The sequence below is a fragment of the Ranitomeya variabilis genome, chromosome 5 (assembly GCF_051348905.1).
Source record: "Ranitomeya variabilis isolate aRanVar5 chromosome 5, aRanVar5.hap1, whole genome shotgun sequence".
NCBI lineage: Eukaryota > Metazoa > Chordata > Amphibia > Anura > Dendrobatidae > Ranitomeya > Ranitomeya variabilis.
Genome location: NC_135236.1, coordinates 642,860,727 through 642,886,434, shown reverse-complemented (window position 1 = coordinate 642,886,434; position 25,708 = coordinate 642,860,727). Strand labels below are relative to the sequence as shown.

At 48.1% G+C, this 25,708-nt stretch overlaps 1 protein-coding gene across 2 annotated transcripts in view; it reads right to left on the bottom strand.

Moving 5' to 3' along the window:
- MAML1 (mastermind like transcriptional coactivator 1) overlaps nucleotides 1-20,783 on the bottom strand; it is a 69,731-nt gene extending 48,948 nt beyond the window's left edge. Inside the window, exon 1 of one of the 2 annotated variants that reach the window (XM_077266295.1) lies at nucleotides 19,963-20,783. In XM_077266295.1, the coding sequence (XP_077122410.1) occupies nucleotides 19,963-20,280 (318 nt within the window). In that variant the 5' untranslated portion in view covers nucleotides 20,281-20,783. The remainder of the gene's footprint in view (nucleotides 1-19,962) is intronic. The other variant, XM_077266294.1, reaches the window with a different exon arrangement.
- Nucleotides 20,784-25,708: the final 4,925 nt, after the last annotated feature.

Below are 25,708 nucleotides of genomic sequence, written 5' to 3'. Positions count from 1 at the left end.
TGAACACCGACATTAACGGAGGCAAGTGACGCCTGCAGTTCTTTGGAGGTTGTTGTGGGGTCTTTTCAGACCTCTTGGATGAGTCCTCGCTGCGCTCTAGGGGTAATTTTGGTCAGCCCACACCTCCTGGGAAGGTTCACCACTGTTCCATGTTTTTTGCCATTTGTGGATAATGGCTCTCACTGTACTTTGATGGAGTCCCAAAGCTTTAGAAATGGCTTTATAACCTTTTCCAGACTGATAAATCTAAGTTACTTTGTTACTCATTTGTCCCAGTATTTCTTTGGATTGCGGCAGGATGTCTAGCTTCTGAAGATCTTTTGGTCTACTTCACCGTTTCATGCAGGTCCTAATTAAGTGATTTCTTGATTGAGAACAAGTGTGGCAGTAATCAGGCCTGGGAATTTGAACTCAGCTTCCCAAAGATGTGGTAAACCAGTTAATTTATGTTTTAAAGGGGGGCAATCAGTTTCACACAGGACCCTGTAGGTTTGGATTTCTTTTTCCCCTTAATAAACACCTTCATTTAAAAACGGCATCTTGTGATTACTTCTGTTATCGTTGTCTAATATTTAAATTTGTTGGTGATCTGAAACATTTAAGTGTGACAAACATGAAAAAGATTAGGAAATTAGGAAAGGGGCAAAGACTTTCACACAACTGTATGCACCAATTATATACAGGCTGACAAAACTGTACAGGGACAGACTGACTGTTAATAGGATCGTTCTGTCCCCATAAAGCATACATGTTCTCGGCAGCACTTTTCCCGCTTGGATGTGCTGCCGAGAAAGAGGATTTTTTTTTTATGGCTGCAAACAATTGATCAGCAAGCATTTTGCTTGTTCAGTAGAAAGTTTATACAGACCGATGTTTGGGATTAAGCATTCTTATGAATGGTACCGTATATAGGATTACATAACCGTATATCCTGAAAAAAAGAAAAACAGCCCTCGTGATCACTACTTCATCTTCCATATCAATGATACCATGGTGCATTCAAACACATTACAACAAAACATAAAAACCGCAGGCCTGAATAAGGCAATGGAGGTGGTGGAAGAAGCCGCAGCATGGACAAGTCACACATGGAACACAGACAGGAAGCTTTCGCCTGAGATAAGGAATGCAGTCCCTCCTGATGACATCCACAACTGGGAATGCAGGGCAGACTGGAACCAGTCTGGGAATGCAGGAGAGAAAGGCGGCCATGCCTGCTACCCCCTGCTCTGCGGGAGGGGCCTGACAGGCGCCTGTGGCTCACGGCCCACCAGCCCCGATCACTGTCAGGGGAAGCCGAACCAGAACGGACTCTGAAGAGCAGTGAAAACCTCAGCCCGGGGATTGCGGAAAATAGTCATGCAGATTTTTCAGGCGTAACGGAAAAAATGTGGGTAAGATAGGAAGTGGTCTGTGCTCAAAGTAAAAAAAGTTCTCTTTGCTCAGTGATTGCACCGAAGGGGTTGGCCAAGATCAACAAAAAGCGTACAAAGTGTGATCGATCGCTGCTAATCTGATCTATTCCTCTCCAACCACCAGGTTTTCTTGCAATGGAACAGGAATGAAAGAAAAACAGCAATTTACTAGATGAAAAAAGAAAAACAAATTGTACGTGGCAATTAGGCACATAGCAATTAAATGATGAGACATGTCAAACTAATTACACGTGTGCACCATGGGTGTGATTGTAGACGGAGGGATGCAAACGGCAAATGTTACACCGATGCAACCAAAAATCAGACAGCAGCCTACATATACATGGAACTGGCAGCATTGGGTGGTCCGATGGATCCATAGGTTCTCCGTGCACTTGTAGACAAGCAGGTGGTGGATATGCAGCAAAGTGGATGACATCTGCAAAAAAAAAAACCGCACAAGAACAGGGCAGTAATCTGTGCAAAGAAGGGCTGTGGAGTCGGAGTCGGAGTCCTGGAAATTGAGGAGTCTGAGGTTTGGCTTGCCAACTTCACAGCCCTGGTGCAAAGCGCTTCTTACCAGAGGGCTCTTTAGATTAGTCTGATGACATGTGATGTCACACCAGTCCGGCTAATCAAAAAGAAGAGCAGGGAAGCAGTCAGGTAGGAGGGGCTTCTCCGGGATCCCCTCTGATGGCCAAATTACTGACCTGGCTGCTGGACCAGGTCCTGTGAACTATTTAACACCATCGCTAAACAAAAATGCTGTCTAGATGAAGATGGCGCCTCCGTAATGCCAACAGCATTTCTGTCCCCGCGACCTGCAGAAGGGGCCACAGTAATCAGCGAGAACATCAGAAAGGCCTTACGGGATCTCTCCATGTCTCAGAGTACCAGGCTCCCATCACTGTAGTGGAGGGCCCCGCAGTAAACCCACACCCTGCATATAAGGATTTCTAACTACTATAATAAATCTAGGAAGAAGCAGTAAATAAGGCAGAAGTGACTGCGGGCCACCAGCCACCGCCTGGATCGTATGGACTGATGAAGCAGCGCAGGCATGTACAAACCAATACAAGTGTGCGGCAGCTGAGGAACACATACCTGACCTCTGCTTTACCTCATTTCTTGGAAAGGCTGCACTAAATGCTGCTCACCAATAAGTGGATCATCGTTATTCAATATATCATGGGGCCCATAGGACATAACCGTCATACGAGAAGGTCTGCACTTACTACAAGAAGCAGCTGGTGCCCAAACTATCTAACAATTATCTGCCACACAAGTTGGCGCAACACAAAAGAAATCCAGCAGGTTTTGATTTATGAAGACCAGAATACTAGTGGTGTGCACAGTGACCTCATTACCTTTCATTGCGGTGCTATGTCACCACCAACCTTGTGGATAAAGTAGCCCTAGCTTTAGAGGGAGTATATCAGCATAAAATGACTGTCCAAACCAAGCACAGGGGCTCGGTGCACCCTTGGTGTAGCCAATCAGTGCAGTGCACCTTGCCACCTCCTTTTTTCGCCCACTCTCTTCTGGCTCCCACCAATAAAGACGAGGAGGAAGGAGAGAGATGGAAAACAAGTAGGTGGGGACATAACACAACTGCTCGGCCACACCAAGAGTCTACTGACCCACCTGTGCCTGGTATTGACAGTCATGTTGTACTGACAGACTCCCTTTAAGGGCACAATCTGACACGGATGATGATCGCAGCGCAATGCTAGGACTGTCTGGTGGCTCTCCTGACCAGAAATACATGCTGCCACGCTCTGGTCAGGAGAGCCGCCAGCCAGTCTGAGCACTGCGCTTCGATCATCGTCTTATATGTTGGATCTATGCTTTCTCCCACTTATTGCACCTGTAGGCTGTGGATGTATATTCTGCCTTGCAAGCAGTTGGTGCCAATAGGTCAGTTGAAGTGTGTGTTGATATAATATTTGGGTGCTCCTAGTAGCCAAACGGACCACCATTCTTCTGCTGTCTTAGCTGCAAGGAGTACAGATCAGCAGCTGTACTATGCACATCTGGATGTGTGACCACCAAGGGAGTTCATAAACGTACACGACTGCTTTACAATGCACTGCGTCTAAGCTGCACAGACTTGTTTTTAGGTCCCCAACTCATCGGCCTGATGTATATGCTACTTTGGGACAAAGTGGCAAAACAAGGAGAAAGTGTGCAAAAGACAGTAAAGTTCCAGGTCATCTATAAAGAGATGCTCGGATGGCGGAGCATTGAGGATAGGCGCCATTAATGTCTGGTTTCACAGCTCGCACTGCACTGACCAGACACAGTGGTCACGTCACAGGCTGCGTCTTTACTATCAACTCCAGTGATCTGCTCGTGTTTCATTAGTTTTCCTAAGGCGAGGGTTACACTGACGTGTGTCGCGTGACATCGCACCTAATCGTCTCCCATGGTATTACACTGCAAGCTGGGACCTACCGCGACAGTGGGAAATGTCTCCAAGTATGGACGATTCGGTGCCGAAAGCTGCCATTCAGTTGCCCATCGCCTTTAATGCAAGGTGCAGGCGAGTAGTCGGACTTTTTTCCCCTATGACAAAACTGTTTCTCTACACAACAGCAGCACGGGAGCCCCGGGAGAGCGTGCCGACACAGCGGGAACCAGATTTATTATTTATGGGGTCAAGTGAGGGGTATGACAAGAACTTGTCCAAGTAGTGGACAACTTCTTAAAAAAGTTACATGACACATTTGGTAAAACAGATGCACTCAGACATCTGATAAAATCACACATCCAAGAACGAGATCCATGAGACTTGGCACATCCTATTCTGGGCAGATTTTGGAGATCAGAATCGGCCTTTACTCAATGGCTTTGTATGTGGACAAGAGGCTCGGTGGGCAGAGATTGAATATAAACTTTCAAAAAGCACAGTACAGCCAGTGTGGCATTGGGTTTCAAAGTAAATACACCAGCCTCATCAGGTCTGAGAGATCATTGTAATAATGTCTGCTTTGTAGGCTGAGAAGTAAGGCAGTCTTCCCCTAATAACTACTGTACAGATGTCAGGGTCATGAGGCAGTCCCCCTAATCTTGTAGCTAAAGACTCGGCAACATTCAGGTCCCAGATCTCTCATTGCCGCATTAATGAGATTATTCCGGAAGTAGGAAAACCTAATTTTAGTCTAAATTTACAATTAAGGTTTGGAAGCAAAATGATGAGGCAGGGAGGAAACATACTGACCTCACCGGAGCCACTGAGCAGCCTCTGAAGATATGCTAGGCATTTCCCACTTGTGAGTGGGTGTCATCCCAGCCTGGGACCCACCGAGCGGTCCGCTAGGCAAGCAAGAAGCAAAATGGGAGAAGACGGAGAGCAAACAATACTGCTCGGAGCAACGGGTGCAACTTATAACCCCAGAGAGTAGTAGCTGCTAACAGCACAAATGTGAACATGACTCTACGTGTAGTGAGCAAAACATGGCGGGATACAAGCTGTACCCACAGAGGGCTCTGCAACGCAAACAGCTTCTACTGACGGCCCTGCAAATGAAACCCATGACCCAGTCTACAACCTAGAAGGACAGCGTTACCAAAGTCACCTGGGGAGGTCAGGGATCGCTTGATTTCCTAATACATGCTTATGCAAAATATTATATATCTACTATATAATTGTCTAAGGGTCACTTCCGTCTGTCCTTCTGTCTGTAACGGTTATTCGTTCGCTGATTGGTCTCGCCAGCTGCCTGTCATGGCGCCGGCGACCAATCAGCGACTCGCACAGTCCGGAAGAAAATGGCCGCTCCTTACTCCCCGCACTCACCCCTCCGCTCACCGCTCACACAGGGTTAATGCCGGCGGTAACGGACCGCGTTATGCCGTGGGTAACGCACTCCGTTACCGCTGCTATTAACCCTGTGTGACCAAGTTTTTTTTAATATTGACGCAGCCTATACAGCGCCAATAGTAAAAACATCGAATGTTAAAAATAATAAAAAAAATAAAAAATGATTATATACTCACCTACGCCGCCTTTCCCACTTCTCGCGATGCAACCGGCACGTTTCGGTGGCACGGTAGTCTGGCAGAAGGACCTGCCATGACGTCACGGTCATGTGACAGCAACGTCATCACAAGTCCTGCCCAACAAGGACCTGCCGTGACGTCACGGTCATGTGACCGCGACACGGTCACGTGACCGCGACGTCAACACCCTGGGACCGGAAACTGCCGCCTGCACCCCACACAGGCGACAGTGCTACAACGCGCCTGCGGAAGGTGAGTATATGTTTATTTTTTATTTTTTTTAACCTGTGTCACACGTGGCTGGGCAATATACTACATAGCTGGGCAATATACTACATGGGCTGTGCAATATACTATGTGGCTCTGTGCTGTATACTACGTGACTGGGCAATATACTACGTGACTGGGCAATATACTACGTGGACATACATATTCTAGAATACCCGATGCGTTAGAATTGGGCAACCATCTAGTATGTGTGTATATATGTATGTGTGTATGTGTGTATATATGTATGTGTGTATGTGTGTATATATGTATATATGTGTGTATATATGTATGTGTGTATATATGTATGTGTGTATATATGTATGTGTGCATGTATGTATGTATGTATATGTATATGTGTATGTGTATGTGTATGTGTGTGTGTGTGTGTGTGTGTGTGTGTGTGTGTGTGTGTGTGTGTGTGTGTGTGTGTGTGTGTGTATGTATATATATATATATATATATATATGATCCGGGTATTTAAATGTTCAGTTTATGATGCCGGCGACAAATAGAGTAGACACATGAAATGTTCCGAAACGCAACATGAAGGTGACCTGATATGGTTATAGATTTAATCCGCCATTTACCTGGCACATTAGATATGTGCAGCCTTTACTCAAAATTAAAATTGCTCAAAAAATTGAGGACAAATTTCAGGTTGAGACCAAGGACAGACACTGGAGCGCCCAGTACTCACACATGGGAATACAACAGCATGCACATCCTGATACAGCCGAATAAAAAATATATATATATCTCACACACAATTTTATGTAGAAATACCGTATATAATCCACTGACCATTCTCGGAAATGCATAGCCACAGGTCAGCTCCGGCTGTTTCCATTTATTTGATGTCTAGTTCTAATAAGAGCTAATTTATGTTTATTAAAGAGACGGTGGCAGCACAGCAGATACACACGGTAACCCTTAAAGTGCTAGCAGAAGCGCCCTGCCAGCAATACATGCGGCCTGCTGACACTTCCAGTTGGGCTCCACGTGTTGCTGTACCTTTAACAGCAGAGCTTAGTGCTGGAGAAGGAGCGATTACATGGAGCTGTGGAATGCGTCCTGGGATTGTGCCTGGTGCACGGAGGGGTTGATATAAGGACACACGGCAACCTTAGAAGCCTATCCTTTTATCCCAACCATGACACATGTGGGAGAAGGTTTTGCATTATGGGCAAGCAGAAGATTCTTGCAGCGCGACACACTGGCAACCATAGTGTTAAAAGTGGAAGCCACAGCAGATGCTCAGAGCCTTGGCGTTTGTCAGATCCTATTAAATGGTGAATTCCTGAAACATAGGGGGGCAACTGTACGCACCAGCCGGCTAATTAAAAACCCATTCAAGGGGGCCTCTAATTATCCTGACCCATATATTCTAAAAGGGAAAAATGAGAAAATGACAGATACCCTGTTCCCCCAAGATTAACGTGATCTGAATATCCAAGAACATCGCTAATGGAGGGATATAAAAGACACGCAGCGCTACGCCCGAGCCTCCTCCTTTATATAACAAAGTAGGTCAATGAAAGTAGAGGTTCACCATTAATATCTGCATGAATAAAAGATTTCCCATATATATCATCTCGCCTTCCTGGAATCACACTTCTTTTCTGCTGTGTTTTTGTACCCATTCCATTATAGAAATCCACACAAAATCTTCCAGAGGCAAATTCCGCAACGTGTGCACATAGCCTAATAGTACATTATACAATGTGAGGAGACACGGTGAATACTACAAGTGTACGCACACCATTTTAGAAGTAATCTGTCACCTCAAGAAAAGTAATAATGTTTGTAAAGTGCTGTGGAATTAATGGCGCTGTATCAGTAAAAATAAATAAATATAAAAATAAAAAGTTTAAAGCCTGGTTAGCCGGCTTACTGGAAAAGCACTGGAGAAAATACACTCTCTGCTGGCAGTCACTTCCCGTTATAGGGCCGGTGCAGGAGACGTTACAGTCACCACTCAGTACAGAGCGAGCACGCTGTAATAACATCCCAGAACTTATATTGCAAGGAGCCCAACCTGAGGACAAGCTTCATAGAATGACAAACATGGCAGCTACACAGGGCAACCCGCCACGGCATCACAGGGAATTACTGGGAGCTGGCGAGTGCAGGCACTAAATGTCGCTGTCAGTGATTGTATGTGAGACCGCAGGAATCAAGGCGAGCACTGATCTCTGCTGTTACAGGAAGATGCCGGCTATGTATCACAGCCGACATCTGCCAGATACGGAGCTGGTGCGGCTCAGGAACCTGCTCCATACAATCACACCCCTATGGAGACATAATTACATCAAGGTGCACAAAGGGGTTAATTTCACTTGTCTGTTCTTAAACTTGGAAAGACACATGGAATTCCTTATCACAGATGTGAGCGAGCACTTCTAGATCTAGTAACTGTGGCCCAAATATAGGACTGTCAGCACAGTACAGGCAGGCATACGTACAGGCATCTTACAAATATACATACAGTTCCTGATACATGGGCAGTGCAGACCTGCACAAGCAGGCAGGCCCGAGCCCAGCAAGCCCAACGCAGGCAGGCCCGAGCCCGGCAGGCCCGAGCCCGGCAGGCCCGAGCCCGGCAGGCCCAACGCAGGCAGGCCCGAGCCCGGCAGGCCCAACGCAGGCAGGCCCGAGCCCGGCAGGCCAACCACAGGCAAGCCTCCATGTGCATTGTACACAAATATACACAGAAATGGCAAGCTACGCACAGCTATATATGCCCCCACAGACACGGCCAGCTATGCACAGCCATATATGCCCCCACAGACACGGCCAGCTATGCACAGCCATATATGCCCGCACACACACTGGGTGCTTACCTTACCTGGGATTGTCTCCCGGTGGACCCGCATGTTTGATTGATGCTCCTCTCCGGCGGGAAGGCGGCAGTGCGGGAGGTAACATCACGTTACCAGACGTAACCGTGCACAGCATAGTAGGTGCAGAGTCGGTAACTGACGAGGCCGGGCTGCACACAAGTGCTACTGCGCTACACCGTATCAGCCGAAGAACCAGGCGGCCCGGGAGCATATGTCCCCCAGCTCTGCCGCAGCCGGGCAGTTATCAGGGAGTCACACGGTGACTATTTTTATAAAAATGGCGCATGGATTTTGCTTTTAAAACAAACAAAAAAAAACTGCAGCTGTATGTCAATAGGAAACCACCACAGCGCGGATAGTGCTTGTGCTTTACACTCACTCGGTGCATGCTGGACGTGCTGCACGTTTTCAGCATTCTCCTATTGGCTTCTCTTTACAAATAAAATAAAAAAAATAAAGCAAAAGAAATGAAAACTGCCTCAGATCCTGCAGTGCAGATTATCAGGCCTGTCAGGCTCTGTGCCACCATCGGGATATAGCAGCGCTTTGGGCGCAGTGCATTTTCTCTGCGTTCTAATCACGCAGGTAAATCCTGTGAGATCACTGACCCGTGCGGATCCACCGCGTCCAATACATTCTGTATTGTGGAAATTTCTGTTGTAGAGACTAGTGTATCCACAACAGAAATGGACATTCTGCGGCCCGTAAACCCGCAACGCATGTCAGTGTCCACAGGTGACCCGCTGGTGACTGACAGTTCAGAGCAGCAGTGTTCGTGCAGATTCAGCCTGTGAAGCAAATGTGCAGTGGTAACTGCAGCAGCCATGCAACCACAGGACACGCAACCAACCACCCCCAACGTCAGCCCCCGGGACGCACAACAAACCCCCCAAACGTCAGCCCCCGGGACGCGCAACCAATCCCCCAACATCAGCCCCCGGGACGCGCAAACCCCTGACCAGGGGCTACAAATTACTGCTGAAGCCAATAGACTGGGTCATACCAACTGGCTGGCAGCAACTCTACCCCTACCTTACAAATAGGGAATAACTTGTGAGTTTGGGAAAACCCTTGGTGATAAGTAAGCAGAGGCTTCATTTTGCTCTCACCGGCCATACCATTACCCAATAGTGTAGGGTGACCAATGAGTGGCCTACATGGCGACGTGCCGCCATGACGTGCTGGATACCCCTGAATGGCAGGATAGTCTGAGCGACAGATTCCTTAGAGCCGCCACTTGGCTATTTGCTTTTTAGCAGATCTGTGTCTGCGATGTGCATGGTTTACAGTGAAATGAAATAATGCTTCCTATCATCACGGCAGCATCCCCAGGATGTGTCCTCCTGCCGCAGAAATAACCCACAGGCATCATTCATAGAACATCAAACGATATTAGGCCCAAAAGAAACAGAGCATTCCTCAGAACAAACAGCGCCAGACCTCAACCCATGAAGACCCCACTGTGCGACCGGGGAGATTTTCACTGCTTGCAAGTTAAATCAGGCCAGGACCCCAAACGAAAAGACTTTTTCTGAGCCGAGATGGCAGAGTCAGAATCTGAAAGTATTTATTTTGGAGACCGTCAGCATGGAGTGGAAGCAACAAGGCAACGCACCAAACATCCCACATAGGCTGCAGTCAATTATTAGGCAGAGCTCCTGGGGTTGCACCAGAAGCTTCAACATGGACCATGAAAAAAAAAGCTAAGTACACTGTAAAAAAAAATTACCCCACCCTTGAAAACGAAAAAGATGGCTCCTTTATTCCTTCCCCAAACAGCACCACTTGTGTCCACAGTTTGTATCTGGTATTGCAGCTCAACCCCTATTACTTTAATGGAGCTAAGCAGCAAGTCCAGGCACCGGGTAGTCACCACAGCCATCAGCCAACACCGTTTCGCGTGAATACACGCTTACTCAGGGGCACATCTTCTGCACAATATGGATGCTTTATTACCTAGCTGTGAGCAGAGCAGATTCACGCCTTAGGCTACTTTCACACTAGCGTCGTGCACCGCACGTCGCTATGCGTCGTTTTGCAGAAAAACGCATCCTGCAAAAGTGCTTGCAGGATGCGTTTTTTCTCCACAGACTTGCATTAGCGACGCAGTGACACGTCGCAACCGTCGTGCGACGGTTGCATCGGTCCGTCGCTACCAAAAAAACATTGCATGTAACGTTTTTTGGTGCGTCGTGACAGTCTTTTCCGACCGCGCATGGGCGGACGGAACTCCGCCCCCGCCTCCCCGCACCTCACAATGGGGCAGCGAATGCGTTGAAAAACTGCATCCGCTGCCCCCGTTGTGCGGCGCATGCACAGTATGCGTCGGTACGTCGCATTGTGACGTGCGTCGTACGACGCTAGTGTGAAAGTAGCCTTATGAGGTTGCCGAGTGCCGATCTCTCGGCATTTTCTAGCAGCCAAATAGAGAATTAAGGTAGACAGCCATGTGCACTGCTGCTCCATCCCCGCAGGGGTAACAGTGCCCCGTTTTACTGATCAGTGCAGGTCCCAGAGGTCGAACCTCACAATCTACAAGTTATCAAAGCCCTTTAAAAGTTGTCCAAAATTGCCAATTCTAAACATTCTAGCTGATGATCATTTGGAAATGACATGCATGCTATGGTCTACCAACACGGCGAATGGTCACATTTTTGTTTGTCATCACTAACTACACTTGTACGGCAATATTTTTCGCTACTTTGTAATCTGGCATGTTGATGCTCAGATCGATTGTACGATGATTCTGTGAATGACTGATGGGCTGCACTTTGGACAATACTCCTCTTAGGGTAAGTGCACAGGATCAATAAGCGCAGCATCCAGATGTCACAGCATAGTGGATGGGATTTAAAGAAATCCATTGCCCAATATGCATCCAAAAACACCTGCAGAGACGGACATGCAGCGCGTCTCCACACCGCAGTATGTCTATTCATCTTGCAGAGACGTGAGCCTCCACAACAGAAATTTCACCCGTACAATGTATTGGACGCGGTAAATCCGCATAGTTCAATGAACATATGCGGATTCACCTATGTTCAATAGCTGGCAGCACTTTGGATGCAGCGGACATGTGCTGCAGATTCCTGATCGTGGACACATACGGTATATAGAGGCAGATTAAAGAAGCTCGCCTTCTTAAAAAGGTAACCCGACATCTGATCCATGCAACCCGATTCATCGGTCGGGCAGCATGCATCAGACGCTGGTTGTAGGACACAAATTCTGCAGAATTTCAGAAGAAAAAAAAAAAACAACAAACACCACCCTAATTTAAAAGCCGCTGGGGACCAAGCCACGTGGGAGACAAGTCAAAAAGGTCGGTCCCCGGCAGCTTCTCTCCGCCCACTGCCAATGACTGACAGGTCTCTCCAGGTGCATGTACAGCAAGAGACAGTGTAGCCATTGGCAGTGGGCAGGGAGAAGCTGACAAGGACCAGCCTGTCTCATGCAGCTCTGTCCCTAGGGGGCTTTTAAATCATACAGCCCGTGTTTGGTACATGTGACCCATCTATCGGGTAGTATATGTCCACTTTTAGTTTCCCTTTAAATGAGGAAATTTTCAAACTGCTTGGAAAAACAAACAACTTTTCTATTTATGACTTATTAACAATCCTCTATATTCTTAAGAATGGAGAGATTTTTAGATGTATAGTTTACTGCTGGTTGCCAAGGTTTCCAGCCACTTCTGCATGCTATCAGTGGTGTCTGGCAACCTAAGAAGGAGCGCATGTTTCCAACCTCTGATTTAGAGCTTACAATCACTGCTCTGACCCTTGCTAGATACAGCCAGCTTCTGCGCCACTGCACTCCTCCGATGCTGCAGGAGCAAAGCTGCCTCTGCTTGTAGCTCGGTCAGCGAACAATCTTCAGGAGCGCACCGCCCCCCGACAAGCAGGAAACAAAAAAGGCCTGAAAATAGAGGAGACAACCCCTTTAAACAGGAGAAAGCCTGTTTAGAGATAGACACGTCTAGACTGAATCTGCCATGAATTAAAAAAACCTGTGAAGATATCAGATCTTTACAGGTAGCAAATTAGCACAGTTCATAAAAAAAAAAAGAAAAAAAAAGGGATCAAGAGAACTTTAAAATAACTTTTCTTAGGGCGAAGTCGAGATTACTTACTGGTATGATGCTACATACATATACAAGTCTCTATGTCTTCCGAACACCATCAACAATTCATTCATAGTGTGAGCCGCCAAAATGCCAGATGCCAAAACAGCCAGCACCAAAAAGCAACCTAAAACCACAGTGACCATCATGAGCAACATCGCTGCTATCTGGCGCTGCTTTCAGGACATGGCATGCACACGTTCACCAGAAGACCATGACACATGCTGGTACAGGGTGTTCCCTTTATGTGTATCTAGGACACATGATAGTATAAAGTAGATAAAAAAAAAAAAAAAAAAAATGAATATGCAGCGCTCGAACCACCATCGGCACAGGAACGCAGCGCCCGACCCACCGTCAGTACAGGAACGCAGCGCCCGACCCACCGTCAGTACAGGAACGCAGCGCCCAACCCACCGTCAGTACAGGAACGCAGCGCCCGACCCACCGTCAGTACAGGAACGCAGCGCCCGACCCACCGTCAGTACAGGAACGCAGCGCCCGACCCACCGTCAGTACAGGAACGCAGCGCCCGACCCACCGTCAGTACAGGAACGCAGCGCCCGACCCACCGTCAGTACAGGAACGCAGCGCCCGACCCACCGTCAGTACAGGAACGCAGCGCCCGACCCACCGTCAGTACAGGAACGCAGCGCCCGACCCACCGTCAGTACAGGAACGCAGCGCCCAACCCACCGTCAGTACAGGAACGCAGCGCCCGACCCACCGTCAGTACAGGAACGCAGCGCCCGACCCACCGTCAGTACAGGAACGCAGCGCCCAACCCACCGTCAGTACAGGAACGCAGCGCCCGACCCACCGTCAGTACAGGAACGCAGCGCCCGACCCACCGTCAGTACAGGAACGCAGCGCCCGACCCACCGTCAGTACAGGAACGCAGCGCCCGACCCACCGTCAGTACAGGAACACAGCGCCCGACCCACCGTCAGTACAGGAACACATCATGAAGCTAAGTACAGCGATCATTTATAATCTTACTTAAGCTACCCCATGTACAATCGTATCACCTGAACCTGGGGGTTTCCTCCAAACAGTTACAAAACGACTTTTTGTGTTAGAGAAAAAAAAAAATTCTGATTCACAATTTTTTACTATTTTTCATAGGCATTAAAACAGAGTCTGCAGAAGACACAGATTTAGGCAGGACCAGCCACTTATATGCAAGGGGGGCTTCCAGACATATTGAGTGGAAACAATCAGACACGTAGACTTTCAATGGCCAATGCTTCCGCTCTATTAGGTGTCTAACAGTGACTTATTCTCCTCTCCTCATATAGAATACATGCATGCTCAGCCATATCAAGTGTGCATATGTATCAGGGTTATGCCCTGCACCCTCAGACCCTGCACCCTCAGACCCTGCACTGAGCTTTCCCCAATTATTTTAAACCACTCTAACTCCAATTTTTTTTCCATCAATCCATGTTGTAACAAATGGAAGAAACTGTACAAAAAACAGTGAGAGAAACGTTCACTTTTTCAGGGGCTCATCTAGGAAAATAGTCCAAATGTTTGTCATAATTTTTAGCTGCACGTGCCAACAAACACACATCAGACCGAGAGTTACCACTTCATACTCGACAGCCTGAGTAGTCCAATGCCAAAAAACCTGAGCCATCATGCCGGGTTCATTCAGATGTCTAAGGGTATGTGCACACGTAGAAAAGTCCACTGTGGATTTTTCCGCAGCGGATTTGCTAAATCCGCAGGTCAAAAGCACTGCTTTTTACTTGCGGATTTACCGCGGTTTTTGTGCGGATTCCACTGCGGTTTTCTATTATGGAGCAGGTGTAAAACTGCTGCGGATTCCGCACAAAGAATTGACATGCTGCGGAATGTAAACCGCTGCTTTTCCGCGCATTTTTTTCCGCAGCATGGGAACTGCGGATTGCATTTCCCATAGGTTTACACTGTACTGTAAATGCATGGGAAACTGCTGCGGATCCGCAGCAAAATCCGCAGCGTGTGCACATAGCCTTACAGGGAAAAAAGTAGAGGAGGGCTGGACGTATCACTGCTCAGTTTAAAGTCTTTATAAGTATTCACAAACCTCAAACCCAGCGACTCCCAAACCCTGCGCCCTGGCTGGACGAGGTACCAGGGAAATCGTGACAGTAATAGCTCTGACCACACAGAAGCTCCGGGTGACTCAAATGGGAGTTTCCGTGCCAATGTCTCCAGTCCGCCAACTAAGTCCAAATATTAAAAGCAATAAGCGGCTCGGGCCTACCACGCAGTGAAAGAGTTAACTCTTCATCAGGTTGAAGATGGTCAGCAAGGTGAGGCTAGCAGCTCCTGGAGGAAACTTTCCACAACTGCCCGATAAGGGTTAAAAACATACCGCAACCTCCCTAAATTTCATACATGTTCCTAACTGGATGGGTAGTATAGCACTGACGGAGAACGGCAGTAAAGACTGAATGAGCACAGGAATGCGGGCCACCCAATATAAGTGGGTGACAATCTATGCGGGCACTGTCATTAGTGGGCATCGCCCAAGAAGCTAAGCTAAGCAGCAGCAGAAGTGGCTTTTCTATCCTTGCAGATGGCTTATTCTAGACCATTACATGAGATAATGCCCTAAAGTGATCGCCTCTGTGGACACTCAGGGGAAAAACAAAGAGGGCAAAGGGGAGGGTGGCATTTGAGACACCATTCGGCAGGCCAGCAGCTTGTAGGGGCCCTGCCAGCATTTCAAGACTCTTGTTAACTTTGCAGGAGATAGTTGAGATGAGTTACATGTCCGACTGGGGCTGAAATCCCTGCTAACGACGCCGAGCAGACAGACCTCTGGCTCCGGTGCCAAGCCTTTTACTGTGCCAACCCAATGCAAACAAACCTTACAGCTTTACAGCTGACAGACACTCCATAAAAGAGGTCTACCCGGGCGCATTTATCACACCCGATGGCCAGCATACAAACAGAAGGGAAAGCCTGCCAAGCCTGAGCGAGGGAAGCGGGAGGGCGGCACAGGCTCGCTGCCACGGGGCAGCACATTAATATGGAGACGGCATAGACAAGAGGGCGAAAGACGGGACCATAGACCTGGCATTATCACCTTGTCCTGACACATGGAAACTTCTCATCCCCCACATTCACCAATATTTCGGTGGCAAGTTTTCTGTTGAGATCTATGGTCATCGGGCGGCATGAACCCTCTGCTTTGCTGCTATATGCCACCCCCTCCACACCAAAGGTGCCGCCATAATACGGACTGTTACATATGGCCTTAAAGTAGATCTGTCATCTTACCTTGCCGCCCAATGTAAGGACACAACATTACAGCGTCTTGCTCAAAAAATGGAGAGAAGTAAGTGTGGCTGCTGAGAGGACCACAGGACACATACTCAGAAGTCTGATGTATTCAGGAGAGCACGGCCCCCACTATTCTGCGCCCTGGTGATTGACAGGCTGCTGGAGTGAGGTGGGAGCGCTCATGAATACATCAGACTCGTACTGAGCTGAACGATCCAATTTTCAGATGATCCATCACCAGATTTCACAATATAAACTGCATACATTATGATATATCAGACCTGATATAGGCTGGTGTACTTATATATATTTTTTTAAAAACTACATTTCAGAATGGCCGTATAATCTTTCATTTAAGTCTCTCTCCGTTATTATAATGATGATTTTCCTGGAGCCACAAAATCTTAATATCAAAAAGATAATCTGCCATAGATTTTCACAGCAAGTACACCAGTCTCATCAAGTACAACATCAACTGAATAATGTATACAGTTTGAATTGTGATACCTGGAGACAGGTCCGCTTTAAAGGGTCATTCCCGTTCATTAAAAGTTGTTACCTATGGAAAAGAAAGAGGAGAGGAACCCCCGCTGTTTCTAAGAAAGGGGCTCTAAAATGCAAGTGCGCCATCAGACCAATTCATTTTGACGGGGCTTACCAATTTCTGGTAAACAGCACGTATGCAGACGTTGGTACTGCACCTTCTTGCCCACTGCTCAGAAATACATGCAGAGTTCGCCAACATGGTGGAACCAAGATAAACATAAGCTGACAGCTATCGAATATGCATGGCCTGCGCAGAGGGATGATACAGGATTTCAAAAGCATGGCAAAACAGTGCCCCACCTGCCCACAGGTTGTGTTTGGCATTGCAGCTCAAGCTCCCTGATTTGAATAGAGCTAAAGTGCAATAATTAACGCAGGCTGTGAAAAGAGGTGGCACTGTTTTTTTTGGAAAGAAAGCAGTCATTTTTACAATCCAGGACAGCTTGTCCAGGTTGTCCGGGCTCGGGGTAAAAGTCTTCAGTCACTGACTGCAGACTTGTGACCCTCACATAGCGCACTGCAAGTATTCTCTGGTGCAGGGAGCGGACGGTCATATGACCATAAGTAGGCGATTTGCATTCTTCCAGACACATTCCGACTAGACTTTTTCCAGCCTTGCTTAATACAATTGCATAGAGTGAGGCCATGCACGTCTAGTCGGCACGTGACTGCGTGTGTGTAAATCCCATACTTGCGGTGATGAGCGATTCTTACAACGCAAAGAGCATGTTTAGTCAGAGAGTGATGGCAGGCTTGTAGCCGGACAACCCCTTTAAGGTCACATGCATGCGTATTATAGCACTGTGTCTCTTATGGATTATACTGTACCTGTGGCTACATTAAGCGACGTTCACATGACCTTATTTTTGGTCAGAGTGCTGTCCAAGGGAAAAAAAAAAAAAAAAAAAAAAAAGACCTCGCAACAACATTATGACCAATGTTCTTCAATAGGGGTGTTCAGAGAGTCCATGCGTGAAGGGGGAAAAGTACAAATTAAAAACTGCATTATTATGCACCAGGCACAAAATAGGAGGCACAAGAAGCCCCTAGGAACATTAACACAGCATTATAAGGGTCTGAACGCCCGTCTCTCGATGTCGCTGCCAAGAACAGTAGTGCTGCAGTGTGAAGAGCCTGCAAACAGCAGCGCAGATCTCAGCTTCCTGCCACAAGTTTCTTTTGCATCGCCCTTTATTGTCTGTCTATGAAATCTCCAATTAATGGGCTACTAAGAAGTCCGCCCGGCTCCCAGGCTCTACCCTGGTATTAATATGCTCTAAAAGCAGGGCATGCCCCGGCCTCCTGGCAGCTGCACGCTCCGGCCCCATGGTGCAACTTCCGACAGTACGTGAATCATTCACAGCGCCAGCGCTGACACACTTCTGACGGGTTTAACCCTTCCAAGACTCAACACGGAATTACTGTAAAACTTCACTCATTTCCTCGCGGGGAGCCACAAGAAGGACTGAGTCAGGGTCTGCGTTCCCCGTGTCACTCCTGGAAAGACGAAAACTCATAATCTGGTAGTAAACGCGACAAAGGTGAAAAGTTACAGAAAGAAAAAAACAAAAAAAACACACACACACACACAAAACACACAACCACCCCGAAACGATTACTGGAGACGCCCTGATAAAGAGGAACGAGCGCTTGGAAAGGATCTAGATCCCAAAATGTAGCGACCACTGGTTGGTTAGTGGCAAGCCCCAAGAAAGTCCACAAAGGATGGTAGGGAGAGAACTACAACTCCCAGCCTGCCCCAAAAACTGGCATACTGGCACTGTGGTTTCACTAGAACATGACTGACAGAGCCTACGTTCCCATTCATCCCCCGGACGGGCATTTTCGGGGTGTGGGCGGCATCTCTCGCATGGCGCGACAAGTTGTTACACCAGGAAAACGTAATACTAAGCAAACAGTCCCAACGGCCGGCTGGCATGGCGGAACCAAATATTTAGTGACACCATAGAAACCGGAGAAAACGAAGCACAGATCACAATGAAGAATCCGCAAACGCAGGTCACAGAAAGTGAGCGAGTCCTCGAAATAAGCAAACCTGGCACCGATGCCCTGCACACCGCGGGCAAAAATACACCCGACCATAATAAAAGGCACGAGACCTTCATACGTCTCCCCGAGAGGTGGCAAAGAAAGTAGGCTGTCCCCATGGCAACCGCCACTCACCCCCAAACGGCGACACAAACCACACCGTGGTGAACCATTGATGTACCCAACCTGTGTGTGCCGGACTATCAGACCGCCATGTCCGCACGGGCTCTCAGTTATCGGCGATTACATATCATCTAATAGAATATAATCAGAGCATGCTGGGAGTTGTAGTTTCACCACAGTGGGAGAAATGTTCCTATAATGCACGGTACGTTTATGTTCCACAGAAAAACTAAGCTGTTTCTTTGGCTCCCTGGAATTGTTGGGGCTGGCGTTTTGGACGCCCCTTTAATGAAGGTGACATCTTCCAGCGCAGCTGTTGGACGGCACCGCGATCATCTCACCGTAGCGGACACCACCGCCGTGGCGTAGATTATGGAGAATATGTCGGCTGTGCTCGGTGACACCCGCTCCAGGCTGAGCGCCGCACACGTTCCAAAAAGATGTCGGCGGCAACAGGAATAAAAACGAGCCGGAAATCAATTCAAGTGATGGAAATGTCATCAGAAAGCAAAAAAAAAAAACCACAAAAACAAACAGAGTTGTCCCATTTAAAGGGGTTGTCCAGGATGTAACATTGATGGCTTCTCCTTAGGATACATCATCATTGTCCTTATTGGTGGGGATGCGATACCCGGCGGCCCCCCGAGATCAGCTGTTCCCAGTGTTGGCACCGGGTACCCAGCCGCAGCCATCATACCGGGAACAGATGATCTCGGGGGTGCCGGGCGTCCCACCCCACCAATCAGACATTGATGACCTGTCCTACGGATAAGCCACCAATGTTGACGTCCCGGACAACCCCTTTAACACAGGATGCGGCTTTGGTGGGGTTTTTCACACAAAATTCAAATCAAAATCAGTGTGAAAAATCCGACTTCCCAGGGTAGGTCTCTTGCAGGCCACGTTGTGACCCCGTCTGCTACCCTGCGATGTTTCGCACTCAAAGACACCGTTTCGCCCCAGAATAAAGAAGAAAAAAATCAGAAGACCGCAGCTGGAACCAATATAAGCCGGAATAAGGACTAACAAACCCGCAGTGCCAGAGGAAAAGAGGTGGCGCTGACAGCTGGGATTTGTAGTCATTTTTTTCTATTGGCGTCAATCGGAAACATTGCGATCGCCCCATTCAGGATGGACATCACTGACACCGGAGAACGTCACTTCCTCGCGGACACGGATACTTTTTTGGGGACGTTATAATAGAACTTTTACTATAAGGAAAAACAAATCAAAACTTGTAGAAAGTTCCCAAAAGTGAAGAACCAAGTGTGTGACTACAACTCCCAGCATGCCCGGGCGAGTGCTCCGGCAGGGCTCTTACCGCCATCAGGGTGCTGTTCCGGCACTGCTCCCCGGCGCCGTCTCCCGGCTCCATGGTGCCCCCGCCGGCCTGGCTGCCCCTCGTCGTGTCGCTGCTGGCCGGCGCGGGCTGCTGCCGGTGCTTGCCGGCTCGCTTGGCCTTGGCCTGCAGGCAGCGCTGGTGCAGCTGGAAGGTGTGCTGCCGCTCTAGCTCCAGCCGCTCTCCGGACACCGAGTCGTAGCGGGACTCACAGCTGCCGTGGTGCCGCCGGCACAGCTCTATCCGCCGGCGGAGGCGCTCCATCACCGCGCTGTGCCGGGGGACCACAAAATCCGCCATCTGGAGGAGGAGGGGGGACGAAGAGAGCAACCTGTTCCCCGCAGCAAGCCCTCCCCTCCCGCCTCACAGTCCCCCGGACCCTCTTCGCCCTCTCGCCATTGTTATCTGCGCAGCCGCCATCTTGAAACTGCTTTTTTTTTTTCTTTTTCCTTTTTTTTTTTCCTCTCAGTACATGGGTGTGACGTCACTGCTGGCGCCAACCAATAAAAGCACAGCTGGGCGGTGACGTCGTGTTTGGTAAACGGAGTTGTTTGTCTACGGGGGAGGCAATGGGAAAAAAAGGGTGGAGACAGCGAGGAATTTCCGATTCGCCCTATCGGATGCGCTTTTTTTTTTCCTATCGTGTGGGCGGGGCTTGAAGGGTTCGCCCCGCCCACAAGTTAGCTGAAAACAAAACAAACGGTTTATTTGTTTTAGTTTATTTTTTCTTTCTTTGGAACAAAGTTCAAATTCTGCAGAATCTAAAAATAGAAGGAACGTAGCAGCCGCTGATTAACGCTGCAGTGTCCGCCAGCGGCTATTTATAGCCATATGGTGCCGCTGCACGACAAGCCCTGAGGTAGTCATACACAGTCCGAGAGGGCGTCTGGGGCAGGGCCGTCACCTAAACCCGATAATGTGTGCTGCTGTGTAATGGCTGTGTCTGACCCTACAGGGACACGGTCTGATGAGAGTATACAGACTGTCCCCTCACACTATCCCCCCCATGCTATCCCCTTACACTTTCTTCCTTATTGTCCTCCCCCAGTTTTCACTCCATACTGTCTCCTTACACTCTTCTCTCCCCATAGTGTTTCCACATACTTTTATTTCCAAAAAAAATACTGTCCTCCCACTTTCCCTCTTTGATACTGTCCCCTCATACTTTTCCCTACATGCTGTCCGCTCACATTTTTCTCCCATCATTATTCTCACACCAATACTGTCCCCTCACACTTTTCTCTCCCCATACTGTCCCCTTACACTCCCCCATATCTTCTCACACACCACCCTATGCTGTCGCTTCACTTTTTCCTCCTCCATACTGTCCCCTCACACTTCCCCCTCCAAACTTCACCCTTATACTTTTCTCCCCTATACTGTCCCATCCTCTAACATTTTGTCCCACCATACTGTCCCCTATTACTTTTGTCCCCCATATTGTCCCCTTACACTTCCCTCCATAACGTTCTCTCACAATTTTCTCTCCCTATAATGTTGCCTCATACTTTTCTTTCCCCTCATACTTACCCTCCATCATACTGTCCCCTCGCAATGTGTCTCCCCACAGAGTCCCCTCATACCGTCACCTCATACTTTTCTCCCTCTATATCAGGGGTGGGGAAGCTTTTTTCTGGCGCGGGACTTTTGCATATTTATACCATCATTTGCGGGCCTTAAAAATTTATCAATTAAAAATTTATTTTGCTATATTTGGTCAAACAAATTAATTAAGTGAAACCTGTCACGAGAAAAAAAAAAACACTATAAACCTGCAGATATGGGGATAATCTGTAGGTTAATTGTGTTACTAACCTGGCCAGTGCCCGCAGTTAGCCGAACGCTGCAGGGAGAAAATGAATTTTATTCCCCCTGGCAGCATTCTGGTTTCAGTCTCGGTGCTGGTTCAGTCACTGCTCTGAGTGTACATGACTGATACCGGAACGCTGCCGAGGAGAATAAAGTCCATTTTCTCCCTGCAGCATTCAGGTAAGTGCGAGCGCCAGGCAGCATAATAACGCTATTAATCTACAGATTAACCACATACGAGCAGGTTAGCAGTTCCTTTTTCTGGTGGCAGGTTCTCTTTATCTCATCCCGCCCTGTGATGGCTGGAGCTGCCTCTTTGGTGAGATGTGTGATATTAGGTAGTAGTGATGATGTTACTACTCGCAACTGCTTTTCTATGTTTGCGTTGGTCTGCTGTCGACTCTATGCAATGAATTTTGAAAAGAACTCGCAATAGTAAGTTCTGACCACGGGAGACACTGGGGGCATTTATACATCACAGGAGACACTGGGGGCATTTATACATCACAGGAGACACTGGGGGCATATACATTAGTGATGAGCGAACATGGTCGGATTAGGTGTTATCTGAGCATGCTCAGGTGCTAACAGAGTGTCTTCGGCGTCCTCGCTTCTGCATGTCTCGCGGCTGTTCTGCAGCCACAACATATGCAGGGATTTTCTAACAGGTTGTCGAGCAGCTGCAAAACATGAAGGCGTGGGGACTCAAGCTTATTTTCCGAGCATGTCGAAGACACTCTGTTAGCACACGAGCATGCTCGGATAACACCTAATCCGACCACGTTCCCTCATCAGTAATACACATCACAGGAGACACTGGGGGCATTTATACATTACAGGAGACAGTGGGGGCATATATACATCACAGGACGGGATGGGGACTATAGACATCACAAGAGGGGCTGGGGGCATTTATACATTACAGGAGATGGTGGGGGCATATAGGCTACAGGGCGGGATGGGGGCATATATACATCACAGGACTGGCTGGGGACTATAGACATCACAAGAGGGGCTGGGGGCATTTATACATTACAGGAGATGGTTGGGGCATGTGTACATCCCAGGACGAGCTGGGGCATAAAGATATCACTGGAGAGGCTGGAGGCATAGAGACATCACAGGAGAGGCTGGTGGCGTATAGACATCACAGGAGAGGCTGGGAGCATATAGACATCACAGGGTGGGCTTGGGCTGCCACTGTTGTCATCGTCGTTGATGGTGGGATTGAGGTGTGAAGCACAGAGCACGCTGGCTCCAAGGTACCTCTGCATCTTCAGTGCCGCTGGCCTATGCACTGTGGTCCTCAGGAATCTATACTGCTCTACACCCCTGCTCTATACTATCTACTGACTCTTTTTTCTCCCTATACTGTCCCCTCACACTTTACTCCCATCATACTGTCCCTTCAAAACGGTCTCTTCACACTATCCCTCTATACTGTCACCTCACACTTTTCTCCCACAATTATCCCCTCCCACTTTTCCTCTCACTGTGCACTCACACTTTTCTCTGCCATACTGTCCCCTTCCACTTTTATCCCCCATACTGTCCCCTTACATTATTTACATTATAGGGCAGCACGGTGGCCTTGCAGCGCTGGAGTCCTGGGTTCTAGTCCCACCTTGGACAAGGCTATGTGCACGCGTCAGGATTTTATGTGGAAATTTCCTGAGCAAAACCAGAGATTTTCCCGCATAAAATCTGCACGCGTTTTTCTCGCGTGGATTTTGTGCGGATTTTTCGCATTTTTTTCCAGAGCTTCCCAATTCAATAACATAGTGGGAAATCCGCAAAAAAATCCGCAAAATTAATGAACATGCTGCGTATTTTTCCGCATGCATTTTTTTGGTGGAAAAATCCGCAACATGTGTGCACAAAAATTGCGGAATTCATTGGAAATGATAGGATGCATAATGTATGCGTTTTTTATGCATTTTTGCCATGGAATACCGCCGAAAAAAACGCGCAAAAAATGTGAAAAATCCACGAATAATCCGGAACGTGTGCACATAGCCTTACACTACACAGATGGTGAAGATCAATGAGGAGAGCAGGGTTGTGTGTCATCACGTCTGTCACCAAAAAAGCCTGTTCTAAGCCTCTTTGGGGGCGTGTTCTTTTTATTCCCCTGCATAATATGTCCCGCTTTTGATTGGTCAATGTGATGCAGGGTAAAAAGTGCACACCCTCAGAGATGTATATCTGGTAACATTCCCTTGTTTTAGCATAAAGTAAAATATAAACTTTACAAGCTAATAACTCCACAATGAAGATGAGAAATTAAAAAATAAAAACTATATTTTATTCTGCTCTGCAGTCACCATTTCATGATGTGGCAAGTTTGACATGCGAAAACTGATGAAAGGTCCTCTTAAAGGGTACTGTAATTCCAAACCTACCTTCTGCCCGTGCCATTGGATTGTCATTAATGGCAGCCTGCATCCTGAGAATGATCTGCTCAATATCAAACAGATCAATATTCTCCAATTGGCATACTTTCTTCTTTGTGATTCAGTCACATAAACAAAAAGCTGGAGGATATGTGTAGTGTGTGCCCTGAGCTTGTCCAGAAAAAACTGGGTTCTTACATTTTCTTGTAGCGCACGTAAAATTTTGTCTTGTATGTCATATAATTTATATTCTATTTTTGGGGTGGGCTGGCAGTTGCCAAATGCTCATAAGGGAACAATAGTCCCTGTAACGCTCGCGCCCAGACTGGTTGGTGCGGGGGTGTGGCGGCACTGGACCACAGACCAGACTTCCCTGGAAGGGGCGTTACTAAGTAGCTTCCTAGGTGTTCGCTGGAGCCTCTGATGGTGAGGTCAGACTTGTGCGGCAGGTAGCTACCAGGTACAACTCCAGGGTGGAGTCTGACTGTGGATGCTGATCCCACCGGGGGACAGGACACAGGCAGGCATGGCAGTGACACTGGCTGATGGACGGGTACGGCAGAGGCCCTGATGGGCAGACTGGCTTGACGGAGATACAGGCAGGCAGATGGGCACAGCTGGCACTCTGGCAGACAGGTGGGCACGGCTGGCACTCTGGCAGACAAGACGAGCTGGGCAGATACTCTGGTAGGAACTGGTACAGACTGGAGGGTATATGGGAACAGGTAGGTGTCATGTCGGACGCTGTTCAGACCAGGTCGTCCGACAGACAGCGGTAATTCCGCTTTTGACCACTATTTGCTCATTGGCGTCTGCTAGATTTTATCTAGCTGTTCCGGGGTTAATTTACCTGATCCTCGGATTGGAAGCTGGGCCATGCCCACTGCCTTTAAATAGTTCTCCTGATCTTTGGGCGTCGCCGATTATAGCTTCTGTCTTGTGCGTTGTTATCTCGGTCTGATGAGGAGAGCTGGTGGTTGGAGATTCGTTGCTGGTGGTGTATTTTCCTTTGTCTTATTTACTCCTTCCTATATTTGTATTTATTTTGCCCTGCACATTTATAGTGTATTCCTGAGTGACTGCGGCGTGGTGTATATTTTCCTTTATCCTTGTCTGTGCTAACTGTGGGTATTGGGGAATAACATCTTCACTGGGTGGTGGGCGGAGGTTTCAGCCTAGGGCTGAGCTCAGGAGACAGGGTGAGGTTCGAGGCCTGGTCATGCACACCTTCAGTGTAAACTCCAGGTAGAGGGTCAGTCAGGATTTCCCTAGTCTGAGGGAAACTGCAGGGGCCCGGGTTATTAGCTCTCGCTCACCTAGTCTCTCCCTGACATTATAATCGGCCCAACAACACAAAAAAAAAAAAAGGGGTTTCTTTTTTTTGTGTTTTGTCATGGATCCCATGACTACCATAACCCGCCAGTTGGAGGTGCTCTCCTTACAGGTCACTGAGTTGAGGGGGGCAGTACAGCAACAGGGACTGGCAGTGTCTAATGTGCAAGCTGGAGCGACAGGAAGAGTTGCTG